The sequence below is a fragment of the Sturnira hondurensis genome, unplaced genomic scaffold (genome assembly GCF_014824575.4).
Source record: "Sturnira hondurensis isolate 20B ecotype Veracruz unplaced genomic scaffold, ASM1482457v3 Scaffold0017213, whole genome shotgun sequence".
NCBI classification, from domain to species: Eukaryota; Metazoa; Chordata; class Mammalia; order Chiroptera; family Phyllostomidae; genus Sturnira; species Sturnira hondurensis.
Genome location: NW_028089844.1, coordinates 1,680 through 15,068, shown reverse-complemented (window position 1 = coordinate 15,068; position 13,389 = coordinate 1,680). Strand labels below are relative to the sequence as shown.

The 13,389-nt window shown below is 42.0% G+C and overlaps 1 protein-coding gene across 5 annotated transcripts in view; it reads left to right on the top strand.

Annotated features, from left to right (window-relative positions):
• The window catches only part of EEF2K (eukaryotic elongation factor 2 kinase), an 87,745-nt gene extending 86,100 nt beyond the window's left edge, over positions 1 to 1,645 (top strand). For all 5 annotated transcript variants that reach the window (XM_037067280.1, XM_037067279.1, XM_037067276.1 and 2 more), the window contains one exon: positions 217 to 1,645. In XM_037067280.1, coding sequence (XP_036923175.1) covers positions 217 to 326 — 110 coding nt within the window. In that variant the 3' untranslated portion in view covers positions 327 to 1,645. The remainder of the gene's footprint in view (positions 1 to 216) is intronic.
• Positions 1,646 to 13,389: the final 11,744 nt, after the last annotated feature.

Genomic DNA, 13,389 nt, shown 5'->3' with positions numbered 1-13,389 from the left:
CTAAGTCTGGGCCATTCCCTGTGTCCTGGTAGGAAATGGGGAGGGCACATTGATTGGCCAGACTTTAATTACTTGTCCACCCAGAGCCCACCCAGGTCATGTGGAAGAGGAGATTAGGAGTAGCTTGGATGCTATTTCCAGAGAGGGTGGGGGACTTTGGGCTGGCAAAAACACCAGGTGATTGAGCTGTTTGTGGCCCACTTTGCTGTCTTTCAGGTGACTTGTACACCCAGGCTGCAGAGGCAGCAATGGAAGCCATGAAGGGCCGGCTGGCCAACCAGTACTACGAGAAGGCGGAAGAGGCATGGGCCCAGATGGAGCAGTGATGTGACGGGAAAATCCCTGTGTCTGTGGGCCAGTCCCAAGCAAAAGGATAAGGGGGAAAAAGATCTACTGACTTACAGAAGAGTTAGGGGTTGTTTTGGGGAAATGGGCAAGTATTTTTAGTGTGTTATAAATCGACTTTCTTATGTCATTTTTTGACTCTTGAAAATGTCTTTGCTATCAGCAAAGACACTACAGCTGTCCCCTAGGACAGGATTTTGGGGGGCAGGGATTGAAAAAGCAGCCTAATGAACCAGTATATTGTTTTGAGGTTCTTTTGTATTTTTGTCATGAAATGTAAGAAAGTGGTTTTCTGCCTTGGTATATATTGAGGCTTTGCTCACTGATGCTTTCAGGCTGGACTAGGCCCACAGAACCCATGTTTCCTGAGTTGGATTGGGAACATATTGCTGCATATAAACTCTCCATGGGGTTGTGTATTGTCATGACTAAGTGCAAAGCCACCCTTCTCAGCATTTGGAAGTATGCTTGGTGGTACAACACCCTTGCTGCTTCTGCCATGGAGGAAGGATGCACACTGATTGTTTCCTCATCTTTTAGTTTAATTTTCTTCCTGAAAAGCAACTGACTTCATGGAATACAGCCAAATTCCATTTTTAAGCATGCTTTCCACAAAAAGCTTTATAAAACAGGTTTGGTGTTTGTACGCACACTTACTACCTCTGACTCTTCTGCCAGCTAGTGTGAAGGTGGGTGTGCCTCAAGACTTTTACATGGAAGGACAGTGGTTTGGCATGGTGAAGCCTCTCCTCCAAGTAGAAATCTCAGTGGCAACATCCACAACATGACTCAAGTACGCCTTGTATAGGACTTCTTCATGTTTTCTTAGTGCCTGATGTTCCACCCTCATCCTTCGCATTTTCTGTTTGAAGCCAGGCTGATTTCCTAGTAATTCACAGCAGGATGCTTTCAGCAGCAGTCCGTTGAGATGGATTTACCTCATTTGAGAATGAGAGGTCAGGAACTGACTCTAAACATTCATTAATTCTAGTAGTTTCCACTAGGCCAGGCCATGGTTAATTGTACATAATGAGCTTTTTCTTTAAAAGAAATTCAACTAATACCAGTGTGATCCAGTTGTTATTTCAGATATAGCAAAGAAAACAGACTGCTTTGATCAACCCCAAGTGATTAAGGAGCTTCTCTTTCTTTGTGTAAAATCAGAGTGTGACATACAAATGATTTTTACTTGTTCATTGAAAGAGGTCCTTGCTGTGGAGCTATGAACCTGTGCAAGCATTAGGTTCCAAAGTCCAAAATGTGCCCTAAAGGGAAAAATATCAGGCAGAGCTAAAAAAAATCACCCTTGAGAAGTCCTTTAGAGTATCTATAAATTACAGTATCCCTTATTTGTATGTAGACTCTTCACAGCTGGTTTCCTCTAGAAGTTAGAAGTGATCATTCTTTCTATCTGTGATAGACCAGGTGGTTTTTGTTTTAAACCAGTGCATACAGTTAAATTGCATATGTTAAATGTAAGCTACAAGCAAAGTATTGTGACTTTTTAAAGTAATCAAGCCTTCAAACAGTCCATGCCTTTTTGTTGTCATCAATTTAGCCAGTCTGCTCTTTCTCTCTGAGACTTTATTAGGTACATCATTTGTTCCCTATCTATCTCATTTCTTAGTTATGCATACATGCTTTTCTTTAACACAGGCATTGGCAAACTTTTTTGTAAAGAGCCAGAAAGTAAGTAGTTCAGGCTCTGTGGGCTATGTGGGCTCTTTAGTGGCTGAGCCTTGCTGTGATAAAGCAGAAGCAGCCATGGACAACACCTAAACGAGTGGGCGTGGCTGGTGTTCCAATAAATCTTTACTGCAAAAGCAGGTGGCCTGCCTGGGCTTGCAGTTTTCCAACCCTGCTCTAATCCTGACTGAGAGTGTTTGTATTAAACTGTGGGTATGAGCTATCTCAATTTTCTGGCCTCTAGAGCTCAGACACACCACGCAGTGGCACAGAGTAGGCGCTCAATAAATGTGGGAACAAATGGAGAGCCACCCTTAGTCATGGCACCTCCTCTTTGTAGCTCTGGTTCCTCCCGCCAGTCAGTGACTCATGGTCTGAATTGGCTTGAACCACCCCCCGCCCCGCATTTCCACACACCCATGTGGCCTTAATGCCAGCAGCTGGTGCCCTGTCCTCCAGGACATTGTGATGATCTGTGTGTAGAGTAAGCAAATTTTTTTAAGGACCATTGAGAATAAAATAATCTATAGGCTGTTGAAATCCTTCTGAGCCAACAAAAGAACTTACTCCACCTTCAGAACCTGGTTTTGTGCCTTCTAAAGTTTGTCAGCATTTTTCTTCATGAATGCTGAGTATGCACTCCTACTCCACCCCCCCCCCCCCCCCCCCCAAAATAACCNCTACTCCACCCCCCCGCCCCCCCCCCCAAATAACCAGCACAGTCCAGACCCAACTGGGAAAATATCAGAGACTGTCTTCAAATCTTCAAGTGCAAGAAGTAGGTGAATGTCTGTGAGATTAGATAAGGAGAATTGGAGATTTCATCTGGTACCTTTAATCACAGATAGAGAAATTGAGGTTCAGAAAGGTAGAATCTTTCACAGGGATAGTAATGGTTAGTCACTAAGCTAGAGTTGAGATTTGAGAGCTGCTGTTATTTAGAGGATCCTGGGAATAAAGTTTAAAGTTAAACTGGACTGTAATGTCCCTTTCAGTTTTGCTATAGGTGGGGGTTGGGGGGGAAGCTTTATGAATGTGAAAAAGAAAAAAATCCTGAACTTTGGTGCATCTGCATATTCCTCTTCCCTCCCCCTCCTGCTGAGGCACTGTGGGAATTTATCATGAAATGCCACCTTCATGATCCAGCCAGATAAACTACACTTTTACTATTTTATTAACTTCATTCCCCTCCCCTACCCCTACCCTTCTGTTTGCAGTACTCAACATGTTTTACCAATTAGCAAATGTTTACACAAGAATATGCAGTTTGTGTGGGGGAAAGGAGACAAAATATGCATACTATCTGTGTGGATTTGTGCCTATTATTCATGTTTCTAGTTTCTGGCATAACTGTTAGAGAAGGTGGGCACTGGATGGGACCAAGAGAAGTAGCTTTTGGTATAGATTTATCTTTGCATATGTATTAAATTTCATTTCATGTTTCCAAATAAAGTGGTTTCTTCCCTTCCAGTCTCAAATTCAAATGTCTCGTGGTAGCAAACAAGTGGAGGAGCTGGCTGGAGGCAGAGGTGAACTGGAGGGTCCCATATGAAAGGGGATTCAGCTCCGAATCATTGTTGCCATGGAGAATGTGGGACCATTCTCCCACACACGGGGCAATGTGCCCCATTTTCTGGTTTTTCAAGAACTGTTGAAAATTGGACTTTTTAATTCAGGGTCTTCTGATTTTTGACATTACTAATCAGTTCTGAATTTTTTAAAAAGCCTTCTAGATTGCCCTGACCAATGTGGCTCACGTGGTTGGAGTGTAAGTGCAACCAAAAGGTTGCATGTTCTAGTTCCCATCATTTACCTAGGTTGTGGGTTGGATTCCCGGTCCCAGTGCCTGTGTGGGACAGCCTATGGATGCTTCTCCCTTGCACTGATGTTTCTCACTCTTCCTTCCTCTCTCTAAAAGCAACGGAAAAGGTGTCTATGGGTGAGGATTTAAAAAAAAAGCTGCCTTGGCTGGTGTGGCTCAGTGGATTGAGTGCCAATCTGCAAACTAAAAAGTTGCCAGTTCAATTTCCAGTCAGAGCACATGCCTGGATTGCAGGCCAGGTCCCTGGTTGGGGGAATGTGAGAGGCAACCAATAAATGTACCTCTTGCACGTCAGTGTTTCTCTCTTTCTCCCTCCCCCACTTTCTAAAAATAAATAACCATGATCTTTAAAAAAAAAAAAAACCTTTCCAGATTTAGCCCTTATGCTCTCCTTCTGCTATAGATAAAGTATATGAGCCTCTCTTTTTTCTTGATTTTTCTCAGCTATAAAGCAGAAAGAATAATCTTTACCGTTATGGAGTTGTCATCAACTTCAAAGAAGAGTATGCATATTAAAGATGTTTTGTCATCCAAAGCTTGAGAAAATCTTGACTATAGGTATGATCATTTGGTTTCAAGCTGATGATTTTTTAAATTTTATTTATTTATCTTTAAAGGGAAAGGGAAGGATAGAAATATCAATGTATGGTTGCCTCTCGTGAGTCCCCTGCTGGGAACTGGCCTGCAACCCAGGCATGTGCCCTGACTGGGAATCAAACCGCGATCGTGTCGTTCGCAGGCCCGCGCTCAATCCACTGAGCTGCACCAGCCAGGGCTGATGATTTTTTAATGTTAGGAAATTTGAACATTAGCATAGCTGTGAAGGTAGGTTGAAGACACATAATTACATGAGAAGAAAGATTGTGTTAATGTCATAAGCCCAAGAGGCATCAACAGCAACGAAGTTGCTGTTGCAGTCTTCAAGAAGACTGAATCTGAGGTCAGCAGTGAGGAAATTTGACAAACAATACCGTTTTCATCACTGAAGAACCCCCCAAAGCTGAGGCATTGGCAAGAGAAACTGTCTTCATTCCAGATGGAGAAATGAAATGGAGCTAAAACTCTAGGGTCAATTGAAAAACTATTAAAGCGTCTGCCCTGACTGGTGTGGCTCATGTTACTGGGGAGACCCAAGTCAGAGGCTTCCCTTCTTGGTTCTTGCCGTGCTTGTAAGAGAATTCAAGTGAGAGGCAACATGTATAGTGGAAATGAAATAGCAAGTTTATTTATGAAATACCTTGAGCAGAAAGGCTACAAGTGGGCACAGCTAATCTGAATGCCTGACTATTTGGGCCTCAGCAATTATGTATATACTTTAGCTAGCTTCTAGATACCCCTCCTTCTCCCCCTTTTAGACTTTGGGATCAATATACACTTACAAGTGTTTTCTTTCTCAAAGGCTTTCTGTCTTAGTAGAATTGCTACAGAGGCTCCCTTTCCCAGCACAGGGTCTCATGGACTCCCCTGCTTCTGCTCTATTTTTGCTTATAATGTTCAGAAAGCCTGGCAATCTTATTGGAGCAGACTCAGGACTGCTCAGTTAATGCATGAGACATGTCTCCCTCCTGCTTCCTGCCTTGGTTTACTATCCAGCCTAACAGGTCACTTGGTTGGGCATCATTCAGCAAAGCAAAAGGTATTTGGTTCAATTCCAGGGCAGGGCATGTGCCTGAGTTGCAGGTTTGGCCCCTGGTGGGCATGCCTACAAGAGGCAAAAGATCAATGTTTTTCACATCAATGTTCCCCTCCCTCTCTCCCTCCCTTCTCCTCTTTCTAAAGATAAATTCTTTTTTTAAAAAAGGTAAAGACACTATTAAAGCATCCATCAAACTGCTAGACCTGCCCCCTGTATAGCCATCTAGTCCGCTGCCTCTCCAGTAGCCTGAAGAAGCTAGGACACCAGACACATTAGAAGCTACAGTACTGAAAGAAGGGATAAGTGGGAGTTTCCACGTGGGATTTAGAGGCTCCTCCAGACTTTTTCCCCCTGTGCTCCCAGGCACTGGTAACCTGACTTTGACCTCCCTGACAGAAGACCAACAATTGAAATCTCTAGGGGACCTTACCAGCATAAGATAAAAGACTGAAAGATGCCGCCTGTTAATGAAACAGGCTGGCCAGAGCGTCATACAGATTTCTCAGCCACCAGGTCCTGCTCTTGCCCACAGAGACTTCCCATTCTTAGGAGAGCCCAATTCTTAAACTTGAAAAAGCAACCAGCCAAATGTCCATGTGTAAGGAAAACACTTCATATAAAGCAACGGAAGAAAATGTCTTGGAGGACTCTACTCAGGGAGAACAGAACTGTAAAAATAAAGGTTATTAATGTCCTTGGGTAGGATAGGGCATCCATGGACACAGCACAAGTGCTCTTGTAAATGAAAGGTACCCACAAAAATGAGTAACAATATGAAGGTTGGAAAATAGTGGAGGAAATCTCCCGGGGGAAAAAAAAGATGAAAAATAGAGAAAATTCTAGGAGTCGGAGGAATAGGAAATCTTGGCTGCACAGTTATAGAATAAAGACATTTTTAGACATGTAAAGTCTCAAAAAAGTAGTATCTCCTGTACCGTTTCTCCATAAGATACTGAAGGATTTGCTGTCAAATGAGGGCCAGAATGGGGAGCGGGGGACTAACAAGAAATGCATATCATCCAGCAGAAGAGTGAGGCCTAGCCTGGTGCCCAGATGAGGGTGAAGGGTGATGCCTTAAACCTAGAGTTTACTACCCCTGCCAGGAGGGTTTAGGAGAAAAGTCTTCCAAGAAGCTGAAGCCATATACACTTCATGTATATGTGTGTCCACAATTTGAAAATTGAATTAGGGACAAATTTCTAGAAATTAGGTAAGTATTTTTAAAAGGCAATTGTTAAAAATAGACAAGCCCTGACTGCTGTGGTTCAGGTAGTTGTGTGTCATCCTGCAAAGCAAAAGGTCACTAGTTTGATTCCTGGCCAGGGCACATGCCTGGGTTGTGGGCCTGTCCCCGGTTGGCGTGTGAGAGGCAGCCAGTTGATGTTTCTCTCCCTCTCTCCCTTCCCCTCTCTAAATAAATAAATAAATAAATAAAATCTTAACAATTCAATTGTGTCTTAGATTCAATAAAACACAGTGCATAATACATGAATTATTACTATAATGAATTTTTAACTTAGCAAATTTAGTATTTTTAATTCTTAGTATTTTAAATCCTTAATTTGATAATTTTATCAAAGTTGTACATGTGTCTAGTATCAATTCTACAAAGCTTGCTATCAGAATGATCAGTATGCATACCACTTCCACCCCAGGCAACCACTTCCAACATTTAGCTGATTCTTTTGGTATTTATCTTCATATGTCTGAACAATCTACTTATGTTGCTTTTTTATTTTCCTTTCAATTGCAGGCATTCTCTATTGATTCCTACTAGGAAATATAAGAATTTAACTCTACTCACCACACCTCCACCATCATAAACATTCCCATCACCCCAACCCTACTCACAGAGTTATACTGCAATTTCATTTGAGTGATAATCAGTAAATGCTATTCCCTAAGCTTGATCTTAGCTATACACTCAAACTATAATTATTTTTTCTTTTCTGGAAAATTTTGTTTACTTTTATAAAACATGCTTTTATTATTTTTTAGAGAGAGGGGAAGAAGGGAGGGAGAAAGAGAGGGAGAGATGTGAGAAAGAAACTTCAGTGGCTACCTCTCATGCAACCAGTGACCTTTCAATTTTCTTGATGACACCCAACCCGCCAAGCCACACTGGTCAGGGCCACAATTGGTCTTATGATGAACCATTATTTTATGTATTAATTAAAAAACTGAAAATAGCCTTGGCCACTGTGGCTCTGTTGGTTGAAGCATTGTCCTGTACACCAAAAGGTTGGGGACTCAATCCCCAGGTGGGGTGCATATGGGAGGTTGTCCAGTCAATGATTCTCTTTCACATTTATGTTTCTCTCTATTTCTCTCCTTTCCTTTCTCTCCAGAATCAATAAACATTTTAAGTATATTTTATTTACTATGCTATTACAGCCATCTCATTTTTTTCTCCCCTTTATGCCCCTCCACCCTGCACCACCCCTTCCACCATCATTCCCCCACTTTAGTTCATGTCCATGGGTCATACATATAAGTTCTTTGACTTCTCCATTTCCCATACAAATGGTAGGTCTATTTTGTTCCTATACTATTCTTAACCTCCTCCTGTCTATTTTGTACCTACCATTTATGCTTTTTATTCCCTGTACCCTTTCCCCCTTCCTCCCCTCTCCTCCTCCCCACCAATAACCCTCCATGTGATCTCTATTTCTGTGAATCTTCCAGTTCTAGTTGTTTGCTTAGTTCATTTTTGTTTTTTAGGTTCAGTTGTTGATGGTTGTGAGTTTGTTGTCATTTTACTGTTCATATTTTTGATTATCTTCTTTTTCTGAGATAAGTCCCTTTAACATTTCATATAATAAGGGCTTGGTGATGATTAACTCCTTTAACCTGACCTTATCTGAGAAGTGCTTTATCTGTCCTTCCATTCTAAATGAAAGCTTTGCTGGATAGAGTAATCTTGGCTGTGGGTCCTTGTTTTTCATGACTTGGAATACTTCTTTGTAGCCCCTTCTTGCCTGTGAGGTTTCTTTTGAGAAATCAGCTTATGGTCTTCTGGGAACTTTTATAGGTAACAGTCTCCTTTTCTCTTGCGTTTAAGATTCTCTCCTTATCTTTAATCTCAGGTAATGTAATTATCGTGTGCCTAGGTGTGTGCTTCCTTGGGTCCAACTCTTTTTGGACTCTGAGCTTCCCGGACTTCCTGGAAGTCTATTTCCTTTGCCAGAGTGGGGAAGTTCTCCATCATTTTTTTTCAAATAAGTTTTCAATTTCTTGTTCTTCCTTTTCTCCTTCTGGCACCCCTATGATTCGGGTGTTGGAATGTTTAAAATTGCCTCAGGAGGTTCCTCAGCCTCTCTTCACCTTTTTGAATTCTTGTGTCTTCATTCTGTTTTGGCTGAATGTTTATTTCTTCCTTCTGCTCCAAACCATTGATTTGAGTCCCGGTTTCCTTTCCTTCACTGTTGGTTCCCTGTACATCTTCCTTTGTTTCACTTTTCATAGCCTTCACTTTTTCTTCTATTTGGTGACTGTACTCAACCTTTTATGTGAGCATCCAGATTACCGGTTTTTTTTAACTCTGCATCTGATAGGTTGACTATCTCTTCATTGCTTAGTTCTATTTTTTCTGGGTCTTTGATCTGTTCTTTCATTGGGGCCATATTTCTTTGTCTGGGTGCGCCTGTTATATAGTAAGGGGTAAAGCCTTAGATACTTGCTAAGGTGGGACAACCCAGGTCGCTGCATTGTGGCACTGTATGTGGGGTAGTGGTTGAGGGGAACACTGCTGCTTGCTCATCTCCCCATTGACTTTCAGTCACTTCCTCCATTACTCACAAGCAAATTGGGTCCTTCTGGTCCTGGTTCTTAGGTGGGTGGGTTTGTGCACATTCTAGGACCCTGTGGTCTCTCCAATAAACTCTCCTGTGAGGCTGGGAGTTTCTACTGCCACCTCACCCCCCACAGATTTTTTCAGTCAGAAGTTTTGAGGCTTTATTCCCTCATGCTGGGACCCAGGGTTGTGTGGTCTATCTCACTCTTCAGTTCTTCCTCTCAGCTTATCTGCACACAAATGTGGGACTGCCTCACTTCGTCCACCAGCTGCCACCTTGTTGGGAGTCCTCTCCACTGCAGCCATCCATCTCTGCCCCTCCTAGCAGAATGGATGAATGTTTCCTCTTTAACTCCTTGGTTGTCAGACTTCCATACAGTTCAATTTTCTGGTAGTTCTGGTTATTTTTGTTTTTAAATTTGTTGTCATTCTTTTGGTTGTGTGAGGAGGCAAGGTGTACCTACCTACATCCCCATCTTGGCTTGAAGTCCTTCTATAAACATTTTGGGGGGGCATAACAATCCCATGTATAACATGCACAAAAGTATGGGTGTGCAGTATACATGGCAAATAAGCATATTTTTTAAATATTATTTTTAATATATTTTATTGATTATGCCATTACAGTTGTCCCATTCCCCCCTTCACTCCCCTCCACACTGCACACCCTCCTCCACCATTCCCCCTCTTTCGTTCATGTCCATGTGTCACCAGTTCTTTATATTCTGTATTTCCCATAGTATTCCTGCTCTCCCCCCTGTCTATTTTCTACCTACCATCTATGCTACTTATTCTCTGTACCTTCTCCGCCCTTCTCCTCCTCCCACTCCCCTGTTAATAACCCTCCATGTGATCTCCATTTCTATGTTTCTGCTCCTGATCTAGCTATCCTCTTAGTTTGCTTTTGTTTTAGGTGTGGTTGTTAATAACTGTGAGTTTGCTGTCCTTTCACTGTTCATATTTTTCATCTTCTTTTTCTTAGATAAGTCCCTTTAACATTTCATATAATAACGGCTTGGTGATGATGAACTTCTTCAATTGGACCTTATTTGAGAAGCACTTTATCTGCCCTTCCATTCTAAATGAAAGCTTTGCTGGATAGAGCAATCTTGGCTGTAGGTCTTTGGATTTCATGACTTGGAATACTTCTTTCCAACCCCTTCTCGCCTGTCCCTTTTGAGAAACCCGCTGACCATCTGATGGGAACTCCTTTGTAGGTGACTGTCCCTTTATCTCTTGCTGCTTCTAGAATTCTCTTTCATTTTAATCTTGGCTAATGTAATTATGATGTGCCTTGGTGTGTTCCTTCTTGGGTCCAATTTCTTTGGGACTCTCTGAGCTTCTTGGATTTCCTGGAAGTCTATTTCCTTTGCCAGACTGGGGAAGTTCTCCTTTATTATTTGTTCAAGTAAGTTTTTCACTCATGGCTGTACCTCTTCCCCTTCTGGTACCCCTATAATTCGGATGTTGGAACATTTAAATATGTCCTGGAGGTTCCTAAGCCTCTCCATTTTTTTAAAAAATTTTTATTTATTTATCTTCAGAAGGGAAGGGAAGGAGAGAAGGAGAGAAATATCAATGCATGGCTGCCTCTGGTGCATCCCCTGCTGGGAACTGGCCTGCAACCCAGGCATGTGCCCTGACTGGGAATTGAACTGTGATTGTGTGGTTCGCAGGCCCGCGCTCAATCCACTGAGCTACACCAGCCAGGGCGCCTCTCCATTTTTTTAATTCTTGTTTCTTCCTTCTTTTCTGTTTGGTTGTTTCTTTCTTCCTTCTGGTCCACTCCCATGATTTGAGTCCCAGTTCTCTTTCCATCACTATTGGTTTCTTGTGCATTTCCATTCATTTCGATCAGTTTATCTTTCATATGTTCCTCTAATTTGTGGCTAAAATCAACCAGTTCTGTGAGCATCCTGATCACCAGTATTTTGAACTGTGCATCTGAAAGATTGGCTATTTCTTGGTCACTTAGAATTATAGGCTCTGGGGCTTTGAGCTGTTCTTGAGTCATGATGTTTGGTCTGTTTGCACCTTTATTGTATGAGGGGCAGAGCCTTAGGTGTTCACCAGGGCCGGGCGACCCAGTTGCTGGGTTGTGATGCGGTCTGGCTGAATGGTTTGTTGTTGTTGGACTTCTGTACAGTTCAATATTCACTGTTTTGGCTGCGTTTTTGTTTCTAAAACTTTGCTGTTTTTAAATTTAGTTGTGGGAGGGGGCACAGTGTTTCCACCTACACCTCCATCTAAATAAGCATATTTTTAATAAACTGAAAATAAATTGTATGTCATTGATCATAAGATGCAGGTCAGTTTTAGAGATACTGAAATGTGGGGAAAATGTGTCTTAGAAACAATGATATATAATATGTCAAACATTGGCCTGGGCATATACAATTATTTCTAACCCTGAAACAAACCTTGTTATTAATTGTGACCATTTTTCAAATGGAGCTTAAAGTGGTCCCATATAAAGTGGTCCCAAGGATTTGACAAGAATGTTTTCATTAATCAAAGAGGAAAGTTGGAGGTTTGAAGATCACATATCATCATAGTTCTGACATAATGCCAACAGATGCATTATTCCCATGCCCTTCTGGAGACACTTCTGGAGACACCAGGAGTTTGTTTGCAGTGCTAAAATCTAAAGAAATTGATGGAGGGTGCCCCCCGTCTCGGAGCCTGTTACTTAACTGGACTCAACACAGCAAATCTCATTTACATCTGACAACTTAGATCGAACTTTGAGTGGAGAAGGTGTAAGATGATAAAATGACCCAGTTTACCAGAGAACATTGTAGTTCACATCTTTGAATTAAGCATTTGTTTCAGGAATAAAGTACACTGGTAACCCTGCTAAGGGTGTGTGCTCTGCATACAACTAAAGTGTGTGTCCTCTGCAAGAACAAATTTCCTTTGGGAGAGGCCTAGGTGATCAGGTGGGTTTCTTGGTTGCAGGTAGCAGAAATAAAGGCTGGTTAACTTTATCAAAGAAGCCATTTGGGGGGAAGAAAGTAGTTTACAGAATGGGAGGTAAGAGTGGAAGAGTTAGGCCTTAGAAAATGAGGTGCTAGGACAAGTGTGGAGATCTATGTAGGAAGCAAAATGTCACATACAGCCTAGAAGTTCTCTTCATGGCTCTGCCATTGGGCCAAATCCTCAGGCGTCCAGATTCAGACCAGGACAAAGCCTCTGACTGGCCATATTTAGATCTTGTACCTCTCCCCTGAGTGCTTTAATTGACAGTTTCTCTAGGACCACAGGGAGAAGTGTTTCCTCAAAGTAAAAATCAGTATTGGCAATAGAAAATGGGGGAAAGGCTTCTGGGAAGGCAAAAATAAGATTCCCATTCAAAGAGAGTATTCCTTTTAGAAAGGTAAAGGACACAGAAGAAAATTTTTAGATGGTTTGGTTGCAAAATTTGATTACAGTCTTGTTGCAGTGTAAACCCTCCTGGAGGGAATTCAAAGATTCACATTTGACAGGGAAATTTTCAAAAAAATTATTTTTTACTGCAGTCTCATCTACATAGAATAAATTGCACAATCTTAAGCATACAGCTTGATAAAAAAAATTTTATTTAAAAATTTTTTTATTTACTTATTTTTAGAGGGGAAGGGAAAGAGAGGGGGAGACAAATATTGATGTATGGTTGCCTTTCGTGGGTCTGCTGCTGGGAACTGGCTGGCAACCCAGACATGTGCCCTGACTGGGGATCGAACCACAATCCTCTGGTTTGCAGGCCAGCACTCAATCCTCTGAGGTACACCAACCAGGGACGCTTGATAAATTTTTGAACATATGCAGCACCCCAGAAAGCTCTCTCAGGTCTCCTCTCAAGCAACGTGCCCCTACCTTGCCCTGCATAAGGTAACCATTCTTTAGATCTTTATCTTGGTAGAAATATTTTATAGGACAAGAGAATGATTACATTAAAAGGAAAAGAAAAGAATGTGTTACAACACCCCAACAGCCTAGGGGCCTCACAACAATCCTTCCCACCTTTTCTAAGCCAATTATAATCCAATAAAAACTCAAAGCCCCCACCCCTCAACGCTGGTGTAACTCTCCATAGCCCCTCTCTCTCCTTTCTTGGAGAGGGAATAA